This window comes from Opisthorchis viverrini (genome assembly GCF_000715545.1).
Source record: "Opisthorchis viverrini unplaced genomic scaffold opera_v5_1, whole genome shotgun sequence".
In the NCBI taxonomy this organism is placed as follows: Eukaryota; Metazoa; Platyhelminthes; class Trematoda; order Opisthorchiida; family Opisthorchiidae; genus Opisthorchis; species Opisthorchis viverrini.
The window spans coordinates 8,019,616-8,039,232 of record NW_008751657.1 but is presented as its reverse complement, the minus strand read 5'-3'; the positions used below and the strand labels follow the sequence as shown (position 1 = coordinate 8,039,232).

General features: G+C 45.0%; 1 protein-coding gene across 1 annotated transcript in view; it reads right to left on the bottom strand.

Annotated features, from left to right (window-relative positions):
• Positions 1-50: 50 nt before the first annotated feature.
• Positions 51-19,617, bottom strand: part of T265_00137 (hypothetical protein) — a gene marked incomplete at both ends in the record, with an annotated part of 25,117 nt that continues 5,550 nt past the window's right edge. Inside the window, 6 exons of the mRNA XM_009163794.1 lie at positions 51-634; positions 1,621-1,672; positions 6,806-7,143; positions 7,931-8,032; positions 12,344-12,580; positions 14,171-14,434. Of these exons, the coding sequence (XP_009162058.1) occupies positions 377-634; positions 1,621-1,672; positions 6,806-7,143; positions 7,931-8,032; positions 12,344-12,580; positions 14,171-14,434 (1,251 nt within the window). The remainder of the gene's footprint in view (positions 635-1,620; positions 1,673-6,805; positions 7,144-7,930; positions 8,033-12,343; positions 12,581-14,170; positions 14,435-19,617) is intronic.

The window sequence follows — 19,617 nt, the reverse complement described above, 5'->3', positions numbered from 1 at the left end:
GTAAAGTAACACTGGGTCAACCCTCTCGGAATGTTAGGAACAGGATTGGAGACAAACGTAATTACATCATATTACTCGACAAAACGAACCAGTTCAAAAGAAAATACGGATTTGTGCAGAAAAGAAAAAGGTTGGTCTGGAAAAAGAAGACGGTTGTTCTGCACAATAACGACGCAATTAAACAAAGTGGGCAGAGTGAGACATGAAAAGAACACAATGACATGGTTCGTAATACAAGGTCTGATCAGTAAAGGGCTCTTCTACGGTCATAGGGGTCAACTCTTCTTATCATATTTTGCACACAATGCAAGCGGAATAGGTTTTAGCCACACAGGACTGGCTGGCAGCGGTAGTATTTAGATGGACAAGACAAGGACTACCACTTCTTCTTGTAGTCATCCACACTTACTCCACCTGGACCGTAGGCCACTACCAAACCCAGGCCACCGATGACCGACCATGTTTGGAAGAAATCGTATTTGAGGAAGTCCCACAATAGGCTGTCATTGTGTACAGCCCAGAATTGGTTGTAGTAGAAGTTCATTGCGGTCAGCCACAAAACCAACACGGTAGCACACAGTTTCGTCTTGTATCCGATGGCGACCAAAAGGATGAGGACCAAATTAGCGGCCGACTGCAAGTAGAAAACCAAACGTGAGGAACACATGGTGGGACAATCTAAACAAAAATAGGGTGAGACAAATTAATACATCCGTTATTCCGCATCTCTTCAAGTGTTCAGATATCGCTTTGTTAAAGGATTCCTGGTTTGAGTCCTGCGTCTACGCTAGCGGCCGCAACACCACACTATTTACTTTGGAAATGAATTACGTGCCAACAAAACAAACGTGGCAGCTTTGATGATCACAAAGATTAGGGCCAAGATGCACCGATTTGTTTTTCTGTAGATCACCTTGTTATTCGAGGATGTGGAGTAGTCTGATTGCGTGAATTGCCTGTTCATTGTGAAAGGTGGTGGGCACTGCAGGACTTCGACCGCCTTTATCACAAGAAACAAATTATTAAAAATTGTGAGTTTTGTTAGTTCGTTACAAAGTTAACACCACCGTTATAACTGTCCGTTCAGAAAATCCTATATAACGATATGATGCGGGCATATTAATATGGACATATTAATTTGGACGACCTCTATCCAGGACGCGAGCCACTATCCGGTTGCTGGTGGGTTGCCATCAAAAGTTTACTAATTGGGCTTTCGAATTCACATACTAACAAACTGTCAGTGGCAGTATGCAAGTAGTTCTGAGGATACAATCTATTTGGAGTCTTTAACTTGTGTGATTTTCGTATCCTTTGCTTCCTCGTGATAGGCAACAGCGAATTTACGACCAGATCCCCTGCCACTCGTATTGGGTCATTTGTCATCCTCTTTCCTACGAAAGACAACATCACAAGCGAACGTTTCGTAGTTTTTCTTCTCATATATCCGACTGTTGACTGAGGTTAGGCAAATGGACCAAACTGGTCTGGAGAGCAAACATGACACAAACGCACACGTACGTTCACCAGCATCGGATTGACCGATCCAAATGAAGTTTACTTACCATATCTCTGACCGACGAGAACTCACGGCGATCGATCCAAATGAAGTTTACTTACCATATCTTCATTTGTGAAGCCTTTGAAAAAGGTGGTAACCAAAATGTCGGGACTAAAAACATCATATTCTATATGGTCGGGCTTCGGATCTAAACATTTTTGACGCTTCTACCCGACTGCCCCTCACTCATGCAGGCACTTACCACTACAGGAAATATGTGAAACAGGGTTCTAACAAAAGTAAAACTGCGTATCATTCTCATACGAAGTAGGACATAGGAGTGACGTTTTACTCCAAAAGACGAAACTTTGCAAACGGTAAATAGGCAATTGTAAAAGTTAATTGGTTTGATACTCGGAAATACTAGTTCGTATGATCCATGCAAAAGTTACGGAGATACTTTGTCGACTTAAAATGCGCATGAACTACACACTAAAACCTGATGGGAGAATAGGTTATTAGTTAATAGTACCCGTGATATTTTTTTAATTCTTCCAACATTACCGGCAGCCGCACCGACTACCATGCTGTCAGGAGGAAAAAGGGCACTAGATGATTGGGGAAATGAGAAGGGGTGGAGACTCAGTGGAATAAGGAAGACGATTAAGAACACAGTGTCTCCATCGGGAGAAAGAGATACACGTCTGAGCAACATACTAGAGTAAGAGGCCACCAATGTGCTTAAAACCAGCGTACTTCCGAGACCTTAGATAACAGTAGCCCAGCACACACTGACAGAGAAACTTTACGTTGTCAGTTCGGATGGACAGTGATAGCCTGAATACCACTGGGAAAGACTACGTGTCGTGTTCTGTTTTTTTTTTAAACCAGGGAGGTGTGAAAAGCCCATGGTACCCAGTTTGGTTGTAGCCGCTATCGCTTGACGCATCCATGTCATGGTCTGTCCTTCTCGAATGTTTCACCAGCATAGGTTCGGAATGAAAAGCAGCATCCCTCTTGGTAAAAAGTGGTAGTGTATTTTCCGAACACCTCATTCTAATAAGTTTTATTCGCTGTTCCAGTAATTCCGCTTCTTTACTCAGTGGTGACCGGAAAATTGGAGATGTCTAAGGTACTCAAATGTGGGAACAGTAACCTGGCGACTTTCTTCAATTTCACTAAAATTTGTTTTTGGTGCCACAAGTGACACAAATTGAGGAGTGTTGCTCGGCCTTTGCTGATGCGTGTTTCATCTGTCACAGCACAACCACAGCCCTATGTAGCTGCCAAAAACGATCTCAAAGGAGCAACAGGGGAATGGAAATCCTGGAGCGAGACTTAAACTTAGTTTTCAATGCATACCGAAACAGGGGACCACTTCGGACATTAGTTAGAACAGCCTGTGCAGACTGGTGATCACCAAGTGACGAAATAATGTTGTCCGGATGAACTGCGTCCATTAAGCTTCCTCCAGATGCAATCATGATCCTCTGGACTGTGCAGCACATGACTGCATCAAAAACAAAATCAAGCAAGAGGAATGATACAGGACAGTCTTTACGAACCTCATGATTTGCGGGAGACTTGGGCTAAATTCCAACAGAACTAAAGGTTTTAACATAAACAGTACAAAGTATCTCGACAAATTCTGACGGCATTTCCCTCATCTACCTACTCTCAGAAGTGTTGCTTTATTAGCCCGGGCGAAGGACTCATTGAAGTTGAGGAAAACTGTTTTCGGGGGTATGCATGACGCTATTCAAACACCGGACGTAATATAAAGTTGTGATCGATGCCCTACCTACATAACCGAAACTCCCCTATATGGTCTCGAATTTGAGTCTCCAATGCCGGAGTTTGCCTTCGCATTACTAAGGAAGCTAGCGGCCATATTGCAACTGATTTGAGGCCGACTGTTTTCCCAGTCCTCTGGAAAGTTCAAACAACTTCGTCAGATACGCAGCACCGTCTTGAAGAAATGCTAATGGAAGCTCACCTTGTTCAGTGGTGCGGTGACCCTTCAATGCAAAGGCAAAACAATACCTAATAAAATGAGCTATCTAGACCACAGTCCATTTTGAGCGGGTCGAATGAAGGTCCCAGGCACAATGACAGCGGGTCGACTGAACAGTCGTGCTGAAGAATATGCCGATGATACGATTACAAGGTCACATTATACTATATTTAACTCTTGTTGGATTATCACTCCGGTCAGCGGTCTAAATGCTGGTTTTACTACATATTAGATTTCCAATATTACTTCAAACCTACTCACTAACACGTGGTCCTGTGTATGCTGTGTTACGAATGAACCAAAGCGGCTTCCGTACATTCCTGACTGCACCAGCCTCCTCTGGTCCTTGAATTTTGGTTTCGGCAAGCCGTTTTGTCCAGACGGAAGTTTCATTTGCGCTAAGGTCTAGTTGAAGTCAACGCAAGAATTTCAAAGTCCAGAACTATGTTTGCCAATATGTACCACTTGTGTCTCAAGAAAGACATAGCACTGGGTCTCAAAGGACTCACGCATCACACTACAGTGTCGCACTACAACACTGTTGTACCACTGCGGGACTTGGCAATTTCTGGTGGAGGATTAGAGATCTTCAGATCTTTAATTACTGATTTCTTATAACCATAGTTGGAATGGTCCTGAAACAGCAACTTCGCAATCAGATGACTAGAAAATGGGTCTTTGTTGAAGCACAAGGTATTTTATTCAAGGAATGTACCCAGTACTGCAAATTCAGGTGGCACGACCATGGGCTACACATGCCGAGTTACCACCTGCCGCGAAGAGCACTAACTCTAACGGTTATGCAACAGACGAAGTCATCGCACAAATCCTAATGACCGTGATCTCACTTGCGCAATCAGAAAGACATAGCACTAGGTAGCAAAACACACGTGTATCCGAATGCAGTGCAGACCGCGTTGCTGTAAGTTAGCGAGATACGACCGTTTCGGATAGACTTTCCGAGGCATCTTCGTGTTCTTGGCCACCAGTGTCCTAACTACACCTGAATCGGCTGTGGTAGTAGAAATCTACAAGTGGACAGAACATGGCATTTGCAGACGGGAGTGGATGTTTGGGTGCTGTTGGTGTTATTCGCCTTCTAGGATGGGGTCCATGAGACCCTACCTTTCTGTGCTTGGCTGGAGACACTGAACGATATGGGCGTCTAACCGACACCAGTGGCGATCATGCTGCCAGTGTCTATCCTGATTGTCCGACTGAGTGTCGGAGATGTAGGTATCTCGCATATTTGTGGAGGACTTTGACAGAAAATAACCTTCGCCGAATCAGAGCTACAATTGATTTTTAAATAAGTAAACAGACAGAAGCGAAAGCGAAGCAAAAGATTTAGCCAATGGCTGCAATTAGTCAATTTCCCGGGAGTCTGAATGATTTTCCTACCAATAAGTGTAACATGAAAGAAATTTAGAGACAATGAACGAAGGTGAAAGGTGCCAACTTTCGCTTATCCGGTGTGTCAGGTCCATCGCATAAGAAGACCACCAGACAACCAGCTGGCGGCCGATGTGGCATTCAGGCATATTTGTTTGTATATTTCATGGTTGTCGTCATCATCATCAGACAGAAAAATCAGTGTTGCCACTAATGCTTCACTGGCGTACAAACATAAGGTCCATAAGAGAAAAACAGTGGGTTAGGGAGGGGATCTAGTGCTAGCCTGCGTCAAGCATACTGAGGTGTCTACACCTCCAACTGCTCAATCAGACAATCTGGAAAGAAACTGACAGCACGAACGCCATCGACATCGATTAGCCGCCACATCTTGCAACATCTCCAGCTGAATACAGGCGGTGTAACGAGGACCCCATCCTGGAAGGCGTACAATACCAATACCACCCAAACTCTTCGTGGTCACTTTAACGCCTTTTTGCCAAGTCATGTGCTGTCCACCTCGCGGTTTGCGCCATCCTGAAGGAGACACGGAGAACAACACTCGTCTCGACAGGCTGTGTTTCGGCATGCGGAGCACATGACCGAACCATCGTGGTCGGTGATGCTGGATGTTTTCCCGGAATGAAGTACCAGCACAACCAAATACCCGTTTTCTTATCACCTCGTTACCAACACGCTGACGCCATCCAAAACCAACCACGCCTCTGAGGCATCGGTGGTCGAAAATATGAAGATGCCTCACATCATCTGTCCGCATGGGCCATGTCTTGCACCCATACAAAAACGCAGCCCTTACTGTAGCCTGGCACACACGACAAATAAGATCTAGTGAGATGCCTTTTTGACGCCACAAGTGACGCTAATTAGCAGACGTGATTCGAGCCTTTGGAATTCTTGCACTGACTTCATCAATCACACTTCCGTCAGAGCTAATACAACTACCGAGGTGTGTAAAGTTCTCCACAATCTCCAGTGATTCTCCTTGAACTGTAAGGGACATGTTCGCAGATGACGCGTTCTGAAGCATGACTTTGCACTTTAGTGAAAGGCGCATGCCAAAAATGGTATGATGGTGGTCATTTTATTCAACAGGGCTTGTGCTTCGCTTCGACCTTCAAAGATGAGGGCGACCTCATCTGCGTACTCCAAATCGACAAGGCTCTCACCGGCAACAAATTGAACACCGGGGTTTTGAAGACCGTCCAGTGTTCGCCTCATTACTTAATCAAGAATGGAGAGGTTGGACGTCCTTATCTGACACCAAGTTTTGTACGGAAGCTTCTGGACAGCTCGTCATACACTCTCACTCGCCCAGAATTATGTGAATATAGGGATCGGATTATGTTTACAAACTTCTGGGGCATACCCTATTGGGCAAGTGTAGTTAACAGCACTGATCGATCGACAGAATCAAACGCACCCTTGAAGTCAAGAAACGCCAGGATTGTGGGTCGTCTGTACATGTGGCGTTACTCTAACACCCGACAGCGTATGAAGACTTGGTCAACGTAGCCTCTACCCGGTCGAAATCCCGCTTGATTCTCACGAGTCAAGGCTTCGCGTGCCACCGTAAGACGCTGAAGAATCAGTGACGCCAGAAGCCATGTCAAAATAGGCGTCAAACTAACACCTCTGTGGTTACTACGTCCACTGCGAGTACGCCTTTTGAGAATGGGCACTACTATCGATTCGTCCCAGTTGTCTGGGACGGTCTCATTCTCCCACATAGACCCAAATAGGCACTGGCTGAGGAGTCCACCGCCATCCTTGAAAAGAGCAGGTGGAAAGTCATCAGGACCAGCAGCACGATGACGCTTGAGTAAAGAAATACATTTGGACACTTCTGAAACTGAAGGCGGTTTCATATTTACGCCCACCTTTCTGCTGAAGGCCAGGATCCTGGATTGGAGGTAGCAGGTGGCCCATTGAATTGCCGTTCGAAGTACTGTGCCCAGCGGTCCAAACGTTCTGCTTTGCTGCATATCAGGGAGCCATTTCGGTCTCCGATTAGTTTGCTGACAAGAGGCTTCTGAGGGCCATTCAAAAGAGTTAAGTGGAACAACTTGCGCACGTTTCCAACATTCTTTGCACCTTCCATTTTTTGGGCTTTTCGTATCCACCAAGTTCCACGGTCTGCCCGGACACTCAATTTCACCCGGCGTCGGATGACGCACCGGATGGAATCTGTCGTCGGGTCTCCAGAAAGGACACGGTCCTATCAGAGATCCAATGGTTGGATGTGGTTGGCTGGGTTGTATCGCAAACAGATATTCTGGCTTTGAGTAGCGCTTTGGATATTTTTTCCCAGTGGTCGTTTATATCCGACACCGTAGTGTCCAGCAAGCATTCGAGGAGCTGGTTCTGATAGTTTTGTTTGACCTCTGGGTCCACTAGCGTCTCAAAGCTTAAGTGGTGTGCGCGATTGGCGTACACGTGAAAAGCGCAATGAAAGGCAGCAGCGTACAAGTACACGATCGGAGTCCACGCTGGTGTTCCAGAAGGAGCGGTAGGCGGTGATTGACCCTCGCCACCAATAACTGGCGACGATGTGGTCTATTTAGATTCGGTGCTGGTTTGTGGATGGGTACCACATTGTCAAGCGATTTCCGCTGTTCCGGAAATTCGTACTGCAAAGCAACACTCTGTGATCGGCACACATCTGAAGTCTCTGTGCGCCTAGTGTCCAAAACAAGACGACCACCCAATCGAGCCTCAGTAGCGCCTAGTCTACCCACCTGGTCGTTCATATCACCAGCAACCACAACATCTGAGCTTTTAGCCTGCTGTAGAAGGGAACATAGAACGTCATAGAAACTGTCCTTGGCAGATTCAGAGCTACAGCCAGTTGGGACGTAAGCAAACACAATAAACAAGGTGCGGTGAGCCTCACTTTCTCTAGATTCCCTCACTGATGTCGCCAAACGAACCGCACAAAGGCAACTATTAACGGGTATTCAATCAAGCAGAGACGCTTCCGCTTGTTCGCTCAATACAATACCCACCCCAGCATATCCAGTTGCACCGGCCTCTGCATCACCAGAGGTGCGCATTCGGAACCCGGAAGAGACAGACGGGGCAGTCAGTTCGATCACAGTACTTGCGCTCTGCATTTTTGTTTCTGACAGACAATATACATCAATGCAGAAGGAACCCAGCGCGCAAGTAAGAGCTACCTGTTGACCTGCTTGCTTCAGTGTGCGAACATTAGAGGTTGCTAAGGACACAGGCTTTTGGGGTTTGAAAACAGACTTCGAAGTGTTTAGGGCTGTGACTGAACTCGGATGTACAGATGCTGAAGCTGAGTGTGATGCAAAACGAACAAAACAGCCAGTCCTAGAGCTGAGACCTGCGGAGAAAGCATTCAGATTTTGGTGGGAGAGTGTGGAATACGGAAAACGTGGAAGTGTAAGAAGGGAGGCGTCACCAGTAGGCACATTTTCGCTAAGCCGCCCTGCTGTGTGCAACAAGTACGGCGACCTGGGCGATGGCACCACGCGACGACCGATGTGACAGGAGAGTATTGTTAGTTGTGAATGTCATGGTTGTACGAGGGCTGGGATACCGCTAGGACGCCCACATCTAGACAGAAGGATGATTAGGGTCCTTAACTAAAGCCTTTGGCTCAAAAGCCTAACCGCAAGGCAGCGCTGTTCGGCTGGAAATGCAAGTTCATTACCGTTTTTAAGAAACACGTCGCCGCACATATTCCAACCCCCAGCCTGGAGGGCCAGGAGACTGTGTTCGTCAACCTGGTATGAGAGGCTCTGAGTGTCGCGCGGACACCCACCCACCCTTTAGTATAGCTCAATCGGTCGCCGAGGTACACAAAACGCCACACTACGACAAGGTCCACTCTCTTCCCCATGGTTGTATGTGGGTCGAGACACCGTCAAGGTTCCTAAACCAAGACAGGGAAACGATCAGGGTCCTCACTGAAAGCCTTTGGCTCAAAACCCCAACTGCAAGATAGCGGTTGTTGGCGGACGACCACAAGAGTATCCTAGCTTTAAGTAACAAGGCACCAGGCACGTTTCAACCCCAAACTCGAAGGGCCAGAAGACTATTTGTCAGACTTATGTCCACTGACCAATCCTACATGAAAATCTCTGCGAATGTTGCATTGACAACCTGTTCGAAAACTTAGAGAGCTGCCGTCGTGCACCTATAAAGATTTGCTTTTATAGGATTGGCCGATACAGCGGCAGTAACGAGCTTTGCTGCAAAGGGTCCGGAAGAAGGTTGAGAGCAACTTCTCTAATCGCAAGTATTCCGGTAGTATTTCACCCAATCTCGAATATCCAGTTCTACCTAACAATTTCAAAGCAGGAGACGCAGCCAAATGTGTTTGAGAATGTATGGAAAAAAACACTCGGGTGCCAGTCCGCACAAAAAACAAGTGTGACGAAAACAAATGTGAGTATAATAACAGTGTCGTGAAAGTTGAGTCGCGCGATGCATAATGAACCCCAAACCGAAATGTAATGCGAATCGATCAATAATAGGTCCATCGTGAGTCTCACGAGAATACTAGAGATTAGAACACAGACCAAATGTAGATAGAGTGCGTGCGACGCGTTCGCAATCACATAGGATCTAGTGACAGATTTGGACCTATCCGATTTAACGGCATGTTTGCAGTAGTCACGAAAGTCTGGTCACTATTCGAATGATACACACAATTAATTCTCAAAGTAACCATTGGAACCTCGTGCGTTCTGACAACACTGTCGTATTCGAATACAACACGTGCAACCCAATGTTCAGTAATTTAGCAAAAAAGGTAACAAAACCAACAGAACGGGTGTACGAACCTAGGTGCATCACCGAACGCATTTCGCGTAAGATCCGGAATACAAGTGGAAGCCTGGAACCTTGCATTTCACCGACAGAAAGATGGAATTCGCTGCAAACTTAGGCTTTCACAAGAGGTATTCAGAGGGGAATAACCACCATAATTGGAATTGGGGCTGACGAAACACTGCAGTGCTTTGTCGGAACTCGTGTCCAATTAATTGGAATTGGGGCTGACGAAACACTGCTCTGTCGGAACTCGTGTCCAACGCAAACCAATTCCAAAAAACAGGATAGGAGTGAATCAGATATCGTAACTCGTAACCCATCCAACAAAGAAACCTACTACTTAAATGCGGACATCTTAGCACGATCCTCCATCACTTGTGAAAATATGACTTTGGGATTACCACAGGAATCACATCATGTGTTGATTACTTGTACATAAGGCCAGTGAAGGTAACCTAACAATGTCACCGTTTAATTAAAAGTAGCCAGTAAAAACGTATTATCAAGGCACAGACATCTCAGAGGAAGAAACATGGTCCCTTGGTAATAATAATAATAGAAATAATAATAATCGTTCAGCTGTAGCACCCTTCCAGTGCCTAGCTTGTGAGAATCATCCAATTACTGTAGGAATTTGTCAGAACCGCACCGCTATATGGAAGCAGTGCAATCTGTAAACCCAGTGAAATTGGGGGAACAGTAAGACAATAGCTCTCAACCGGAGTTCCCCCACCATCAACACCAGATGGGAATTTCAAGGATTCATGGGATAGTAGATACTCCAGATTTGAGGATACCGATTACTCAAAAACTATGTTTTTAGTCCGATTCCGTTGATGTTTGAATCACTTGACACTCACCCTCACTACTAATTGATTTTCTTCTGTTGTTCAGTGACTACCCAGTCCTAACTGCCATGGACGACAGCTGCATGGCCAAAACGGCTGTGTTTTCACCGCAAAAACGTTTTATTCTATTTGTGACTTATCAGTGAGGTTCCACTCACGCAACAAGGCAACATGTTACATTTTGTGTGCACGTAACAACACTTATGCCGGGTACCGGGTTGGTGAATATTGAGGTCCAAGTATATGATATCAGGTCGGCATCTGTATTTGCTGGTAACAACATAAAAATTCGCAAAAGTCCCCTCTTCAGGCTCAGCGAATAAGTAAATAGTGAGAAAAGTTTAGACCAGAAAAAACGAGCAAAAATTCCACACACTCAAACGTAAAATGGAGTCCGCGTGTACAGCCAAGAGGTTGCTGCTCCGGTTTGTTGTCAGGTGCCCGTACCTCATCACTGCACTGTCGGTTGTTATCTATGGACCTACTAAACTCAGGGGTTGATACCGTTATGTTAACTTCGGTGTAAATAAGTCCGCTTTATTTATTCAGTCCATGTATCACTTCAATGTTCTTTTCAAAGCAATAGCTTTGCTACTAACAATATTGATGCTGTTTCATTTCATCCTTGTCCTAGGGTGTGCATCTTATTAGTACTATTATTATTTATTAGCCAAAATGAATCTTAGCGTATTGCAAGAAGTAAGGGAAATTCTGTCTGATACTTTTATCGTTTCGGAAGTCGCAGATGTTAAATTCACCGCCTATGGAAGAGTAAGCTACTTTGTACACCACTATCATCTGCTGTGAACTGCATACAAGTAGTTTGTGCTCCTAGCTGCCATATCTGCCTTACTGTAGTCTGATAGGTTCAATCCTGTGCCAGCTGGCTTCTCAGATAGGTTTTTCGAAGGATCAAAGCTGATATAGCCACGTGTATGTGAGTTTCATCCGTACAGATATGCCTGTGAGTATTACAAAGTCCGAGTGAAAAAAACTAACCGAACTAAGGCTTGTCACCTAGTACACACCCTAAACTAGCCAATAAAAAGTAACGACAAGTAGCCCGAAACTGACGTCATTTTCGAAATGAGTAAAACATTGTGATTCCTGAAGTTCGCTTGATTTCTGGCTAACGTTAACAGAAGGATAAGTAAACCTAGTGATCCAGGATTGACTGTCGTATTATTTAGGTCATATACTGACAATGGTGTACAATGCGAAAATAAGTTAACAACCACTGCAGTAGATGGTTCAAACTTGTCTAAGGACGACTACAGAATGTGCTGGGGCACTGTCTGCGATTTTGAACAGAGTACCGGAGTAATCAGGAAGTTAGAATCACTGTGAGAGGACGGCATCGTGCGCAGAACTCCCCATGTCTTTAGTATAAATATCTGTTTTTTCCCTTACTGGTTCAAAACTCCATAGGCACTAGTCGAATTACAAACTTTCGCTACCCTAAGGGAGCTCCAGGACTTCTGTAATGAGGCCCTACACGTTCGAAATCCACTCGCTTGATATCAGTCATATCAACAGTGTAGATATACCAAGACCTCCTGCACCTTAGTACTTAATGTGTTACATTGTCAGTTTATCGTAACACACGCCCCATGTGCTATTGCACAAGACGGTCACATAGTTCATCAATTTATTTGAAGAGAATGGCATTCTTCCTCTTAGAGAGACGAAATTGAGCGGTTGCCAACTTATTACAGTCAAATATTTCCCGTCACAATGACAAATGAATGAAACACGTAGGACTCTTACCTGAATGAGGTAAAATAGACTTCCGCCAAGATGGATTAGGGTAACGAACATGAGGATGATAAGAATGCGACCACCAAGGAGCAAGTATTGTCGGGGAGCGTTTTCACCGGAAGAAGGGAGCCCAGCCAGGATACGTTTTGCCTCCTGTTGAGCCTCCGCAAGAATCAGTAGCAAACTTCCTATCAGTGAAAGATTGCGCATCAAGAAAACCTGAGTCCAAACATTGTAGCCGATTGTCTGAAACGAATGGAAATGAAACGAGTCAGTTATTGACTGAATCATATCGCTAATCTTCATACTACCATTATGGTTTGTGGACAGAGTTACACAGGTGATTACAAATAACCTAAATATGTAGCGAACTTTGCACGCAGTCACAGCTGCGAGACACAGCTCAACGAGCTACGCAATGGAGCAAAAGACATACTCACCAACCCATATTTCCCAAACCGGGGGAATATCCCTCCCTGGTGAATAACAACAGTGTTTCAGGGGAGGAATTAAAGGGCGGGAAATAGTAGTTTCTCTTAAAAACCATTGCATGTTAGTAGGAATTCCTTAGATAACGTATTTTAGAATTTCCGAATTTACACGAATGAAATTAAGAACACAATTCGCCAGAAATGCAAATGATCTGCTAAAACACTTGTATGCACATGAGGATGGAGTGCATATGCGGATGAAGATGAGCGATATATAAAGACTTTTGTTGATCTCGTCCCACGAGACAAATATACAGGTCACATGGGCCCACCAGTCCGGTGACCGTTAGGTGGAAAACGGTACCTCGGAGAATATAATGTTTAATTTGGGCTAAGGTCAGTTAAAGTAAATGAGGCCGGACAATCTGCAACCGGTTCTTAGCCTACATTCATTCAACTACTCCATGAGATAAGCAAAGCTGAAACATTTTTAGCGTGCATGGTAAAAGTTTAACACGGTTACGGCAGGTCTCAAGTTGCCAAGACCGGCTTCATGGTAGATGATTATGGTCGAACCCTCCTAATTCGTGGCGTTTAGAACATGCCAGCAGAAAATATCACACATAACTGTAGAAGTGATCTATGTGCACCAAAGACGCTGAAAACGGTCCTGGAAAAAAATAGAAAAAACTGCAGGCGACATTAACATAACAGTGATGCTGTCTAAAGAACGATTGCAAGATTAGTGGTGACCGTCTGAAATAATGAGTAAGGCAACGGAAGACTAAACTGGAAAACATTTCTACATCATGTCTGTGGACAAAGTGAAGATAAGCACGGTTGTGTCTGAGGTACAAGTCTGATTATAAATAACATAGGGAAAAACAAGTTTCAAGAGCGAAATGTGTTCACTGTATGTTTCATTGTTAGTCAAGTCGCACGAAACATGTTCACCTGAATTTGGGACCGTTGTTTGATCAAAATATTCATCCTGAAAATTTTATCAGAAGTGAACTCTATTAAAGGCTGCTTAAGTAACTGAGCAATAGCGTAGCTGCAAAGCAGAAGTTATTTACGCTTTATACAAATTCTCAATGTCAGTCAGAAGAAATCACGGTACGAAGTTGCTGTGAAAATGTTATGATGTAATAAAGGGTATTCCTGTTAGAACTTGTGAAAAAAACAAGTGAATTAGGTCAGATTAGATGGACAATTGTAGTACTGAGAGTGAGCTCCATGTATGGTCATAGGTCACAGTAGAGAAGTCATCACACAGTACGTAATCAGAATACTGTAGTATAAATGTAGCCCCACCAATTCTGGAAACCCAAATAAATCATAAGCATTATTTTGATGCATGATAAGTCTTCTTCCCCAAGAGAATACCTAGAACTACTACACTAACCTGAATAAGCACAGTGGACATCAGTACGGCGACGCCGGCATTAACTTGGTAACGACTGAGAACAAATCCGCTGCCAACGAACTGTAGAATGATATTTGCCAATATGAAAAGAGCAGCGAAAAAGGAGGGAACGTGCCAGACAGCTTTGATGTAGTCCACTTGTTCCGACCACTGAGTAATCAGACGAAATCCATCCTCAATAAATGTGGAAACAAGACAGAGTCTGGCGACATGTGGCAAGTAGCGACGGCTCCGACGAACAAGCTGAGTAGAAACAGAAGGGAAGTCCACGCTTCAGATTTCAAACAGCATGGTGAAGAACGACTCCGACAAGGAATAGACCGTGAGCGAAAACCTTTACAATAAATCGGATAGTGCAAAACAACCACAGCGGTCATCTCGTGCGATATAGGACAATTCGGAAGGGCCTTAATGGGTCTCAAAAAATAACCCTGAAACCCTTAATATAAATTATGTAGGTTGCAAAGAGTAACTAACCATCTTCATTGGCTAATGATAGCACTTCAGTGAACATCAACAGTGGTTTACGCAAACCATCCTTAAACAAAACTAAACCCTCTGGCATATCCACGCTGCGGTGCACATGTATCAGCTTGCTCGTCTTGAAGCTCTTTGGACAAGCATAAGTCCTTTCCTTTAGATTCTCGGTAGGTTAGTCACAAAATGCGAGCTGCAAATAACAGATCGTAAAGGCAACTATTCCTACGTTAAGGATAGAAACAGTAGGTGCTCAAGAGGTCGCTGTGTGAGAAAACCTATACATAGCGAAGTTTATCAGCAGATCCCAAGCGTGGATCAAGACAAGACAGCAGCTGGGCACAACGATAGCCAAAATCAACGTATTCATCTACACTACAACTTCTTTGGAAATTCACACCCTCAAGATCAGCAGGAATTGTTCTTCCTTCAAGCGTTCTCTTTTGGAAGGCAGAGACTGTCATATACAGCGGACACCAAAAGATATGGGGGCATAGACATTTAGTTGTACTAATTTGTCGCAATTGAACCATCGTGATTTTGAAGGACTGGAACAGGAAAAGAATTCGGTGTTAATCGCGCTGGAGTCATATCTTCATGCAGTTGACGGTACTTGCGTCAAATTCTTGTTAGAAATAACTCAATTCATCCGATTATAAAGCGAATGAAAGAAGCAAGCACTTGTACCAGACAGTGTCATTTTGTTTGAGCAGGATTTCGGCGGCGGACTCCTTTTAGAGTCTCAGTCCCATGGGATGATTAGTTCTTTACATGCATTTCACCTCGTCGCGCAGAACGCCGGATGGTGATTAGGGGGCCCTCCGAAACTTAATGCCGAAATTCATATTCTTTGAAAGAGGACATATAAGCTTATCACCAATATTTCACGGTCGGGTTACACTTCCTGGTGCTGTCGTCCTGGAGGCGGGATTTTTCACGGCAGTCTCATGTAGTGCTAGACAAGGCATTACTGCGAAGTCGCCTGAGTCAAAAACTGCGTAATAAACTAAAAAAGAAAAAATCACGCATTTTCATACGTGATCCTCATCCTTCAGTACTTCGGCTCCACTGGCAGGATGTTCCAAGTCTCCAATGTTTGCACTTCAACCATCAACCGAGAGTACAATACGGCGCATAAATACGCACTTTCCTACAATTTCCCTAAATGAAAATCGCAATTGTATATAACTCGCCTATCACAAAATGGTGAGTCTATACAAGCGAATCCCGGATTCTCCCACCAATAAGTAAACGGTTTTCGAACCAGAATATCTCCCTTCCGTGATCATCGTTTCTTAGATCAGTGGAGAGTGAAACACGGATTCTAAATGCGTCAGGTACAAAGTCCGCTTCAAGTAGATTAGTTGAACTCGGGTTCACCACCAAGGACTGTGTACACATTAGATAGTCGACAGTGCAAGACGAATGAGCCGGTAAATTCGGGTGTCAAATAAACGGCAGGTTAAAAACCATGAATACGCGATCAGATGCAACCATGCTGCTCGTTACGTGACGTGGCTATGTCGGTCAGCGTTGCTAACCATTGATAAGGTGATACCCAAAACTTATGAACAAAGTGGACCAGCAAGAATGACATCATGTTTCTCAGGCTACCATATCATTTCAAGCTTTGTTCAATCATTTTCAATCAGATCAAGCTCCAGTTAACGAGGCCATAGAGCGATCAAGCCTGCCACAGATTCTGACGGCGATGTGAATGGTTCTCCAGCGGACACCACGTTGTCAAGTGATTTCCGTTGCTCCGGAAATCGGTACTGCATATGACTAGCTGTGATCAGCACACGCTTGAAGCCGTTGTCCGTGCGCCTCATGTTCAAATCAAGACGACCACCCGATCGAGCTTCGGCCGCGCTAGCTAGCTACCTGAGCGTTCCCGTCATCGCCAACCACAACGAGGCCTGCGCTTTTGGTTAATTGTAAAAGAGCATCTACATCACAGAAAGTACCCTTGGTAGATTTAGAACTAGTCTGTTGGAATGGAAGTAGACACAATAAACAAGGTAAGATGGACCTCGCTGCCTCGTGATTCTCACAGACGTTGCCAGACAAACCGGGCAGAGACGACCATCAAAGAGTATCCAATGATGTAGAGATGGCTCCGCTCGGTCGCTCAATACAAAACCCACCCCAGCACAGCCAGCTGCACCGGTCTCTGCATCACCAGAGCTGTGCAGCCTGAACGTGGAAGAGAGCAGGTTAGCAGTCAGTTCAGTTACAATAACTGCGTCATGTATCCTTGTTCCTGACAGGCAGCATACATCAATGTAAAAGGAATCCGACGTATGAGCAAGAGCCACTTGTCCCGCTTGCTTCGGTATCCGGACCTTAAAACCAGCTAGATAGATCGGTTTTCGGGGTTTGAAAACATACTTTGAATTGTTTAGGGTTGTTACTAAAGTTGGACACGCAGGATCTGCAGCTGAACGTGATGCACAACAAACAAAGCGATAAGTCTTAGTGCTGGGACCTGCGGAGAGTAGTTACAATGCGGTGGGGTACGGCAGAAGAAGGAATGCATGAAGGTGTACGGGAGGCGTCAGCAATGACCTGTTTCGCTTACCTGCCTTGCTTTATGCAGCAGGCAAGGCGACCCGGTTGGTGACACCACGCGACGGCAAATGTGATATGATGTTATTAGTTGCATCATGGTCCTACGTGGACTGCGATACTGCCAAGGGCACCCACACCTATACAGGAAGATAACTGGGGTCCTCGATCAGCACTTTTGACTCAAAAGCGTGACTTCAAGAAAACAGTGTTTGGTTTGTGCATTACCATGTTTATAGAGCAAGTCGCCAAACATGCTCCATTCCTGAACCTGGAGGGCCAGGAGATTGTGTTGGTCAGACTCTAACCACTAACCAACCTGGTAGGAGACTGGGCGCCGTATGGACATTCTGAGTATAGACCAACGGGTAAAGGGGCAACACAAACCGCCACAAACCTGGTCCAGTCTAACCACTAACCAACCTGGTAGGAGACTGAGTGCCGTATGAACATTCTGAGTATAGACCAACAAACCGCCACAAACCCACAGGGTCCAGTCCCATCGCGACGAGTTGAATTAGCAAGAATCGAGCTGATTTTGGTCCTCGGAGTGGAAAAGGTACCTATTTTTCATACTCCAACAGATGTCCAGGCAGCACTATCTCTTTCACTGATCCAAGATAGTGATTTCTGTTTTGGCGGTGCTTCTCACTCCATAAACCGTGAAGCACAATGACGACTTGGTAATTGTATGTTGACTTCCGTGGGCATGTGCGGATCTCCAAGAAGCTTTCTCGAGTTAACCGGGTCTCATAATTAGAGGCGAAATTTGTCCCACCCCTAGTCAATAAGTGTGTCACTGGTAGGATGCTAGAATCTTCGCTTTTCGCTGACATTTGCGGAATAGAACTGCTGGATTAACATGATCCATTTTGTTAAACAGGAAAATCCAAGTTGGATAGCGCTTCCAAAGGTCCTTGTGCAACAAGCACACTTTTTGCACCCCTCCGGCACACGTACGGATGTCGATGGTGTTGAAAAGAAAATACGGATAAAATGTGTTGGTCCAACGCCGTGCGCTTTCAGTATCACTTATTTCGGTTATGGGGCATATGTGTAGTAGTCAAAAGTAGTAGCCAAAAGTAGCTAATAGATACCATGGGTTATGGAGCATCCTCGTTGGAATCTACCAACACAAGGAAAGTTACTTCTGAGACCTCAAAACATCCGTAGGCAAGAGGTTCTTATCACAAAACCTGCCCTCATCACACTGAGACATCTTTCCGTGGGTACCGTGTGACTCAAAGGAAACACGAGGACTGTTATGTTTACGCGTAGCCCAAGCCTAGACAGCGGCGATCGAAAAGCCAGAGTTGGGCTCCAGTCACGAAGCTTCCGGCATGTAGATCTGAACCCGACTGGTCGCACAAGCCTCTGGTAGGAAAAATGTTTTCCAATACGAGTCGCATGCAATTAATAGTTTAGTTAATCCTGGTGGGAGCACTCGCGAGTTTATTTGTCTCGATAGGGGGAGGACTAACTGCGCAGTACACAACTGAAACACCGTTCAACTGGGTGCTCCACATTAACGGGCGGAGGGTATCGTTCCAGGAACCTGATCGTAGCCTTTGACTCGAAAGCCTAACCCACAATGCAGTAGGTAATAAGATTCGCTTGACTAATGAGTCTGATCTGCTTGATTGTGAATACTGGCTTAACCCAAGAAAGCAAAGAACAGGGCATAAATGCCTCACATCTGATGCCACCGCAGGCGGCAAATACCCTTCGAGTCACATCAGGCTCTTCGTAAATCATAACTGCGTTTCGACCGAACCCTATAATTCGTCGACGGTCACGACGAACCACTAGGCAATCAGTTTGCAGTTTTTATGGTCTACATTTTCTAAACCATTCTTCCTCGGGAAGCTCCCATAAATAAGGGCACGCTGATCACCTGAAGGGACACCTTACTGGCTTCACACTGCTGTCGCAGATGACGGTACGACTACCCCCGGACTGATTAATGGTAGCGTGGGTAGTCACTGCTATTCGTCTGACTGATCCGGCTTGGCCTTTCAGGTATAGATAAACCATGTGGAATGAAGTTTTGATCGGAGTAACCCGTGAGATCACCACACAAACAAAACCACAAAGTCAAGCTGGTGGCTAATGTCCGGTCACAGCAATTGGCACCTTTAAATATGGTCGTTTATGTAGCAAAGCGAAGTTATTCATCCGTTCAATTCAAAGAAGAGTTTATTTCACTCCGACGGCCTTTAGTGTTAACGAACTGCCATCGATCTATTCCGATTGCATTTGCTATAGACGGCAGTCGGCTCATCATCATCGTCATCAAAGACAGCAAGATCAGTGTTGGAACTGATGCTTCACTGCCGTACAACCATAAGGTTATATATATATATATATATATATATATATAT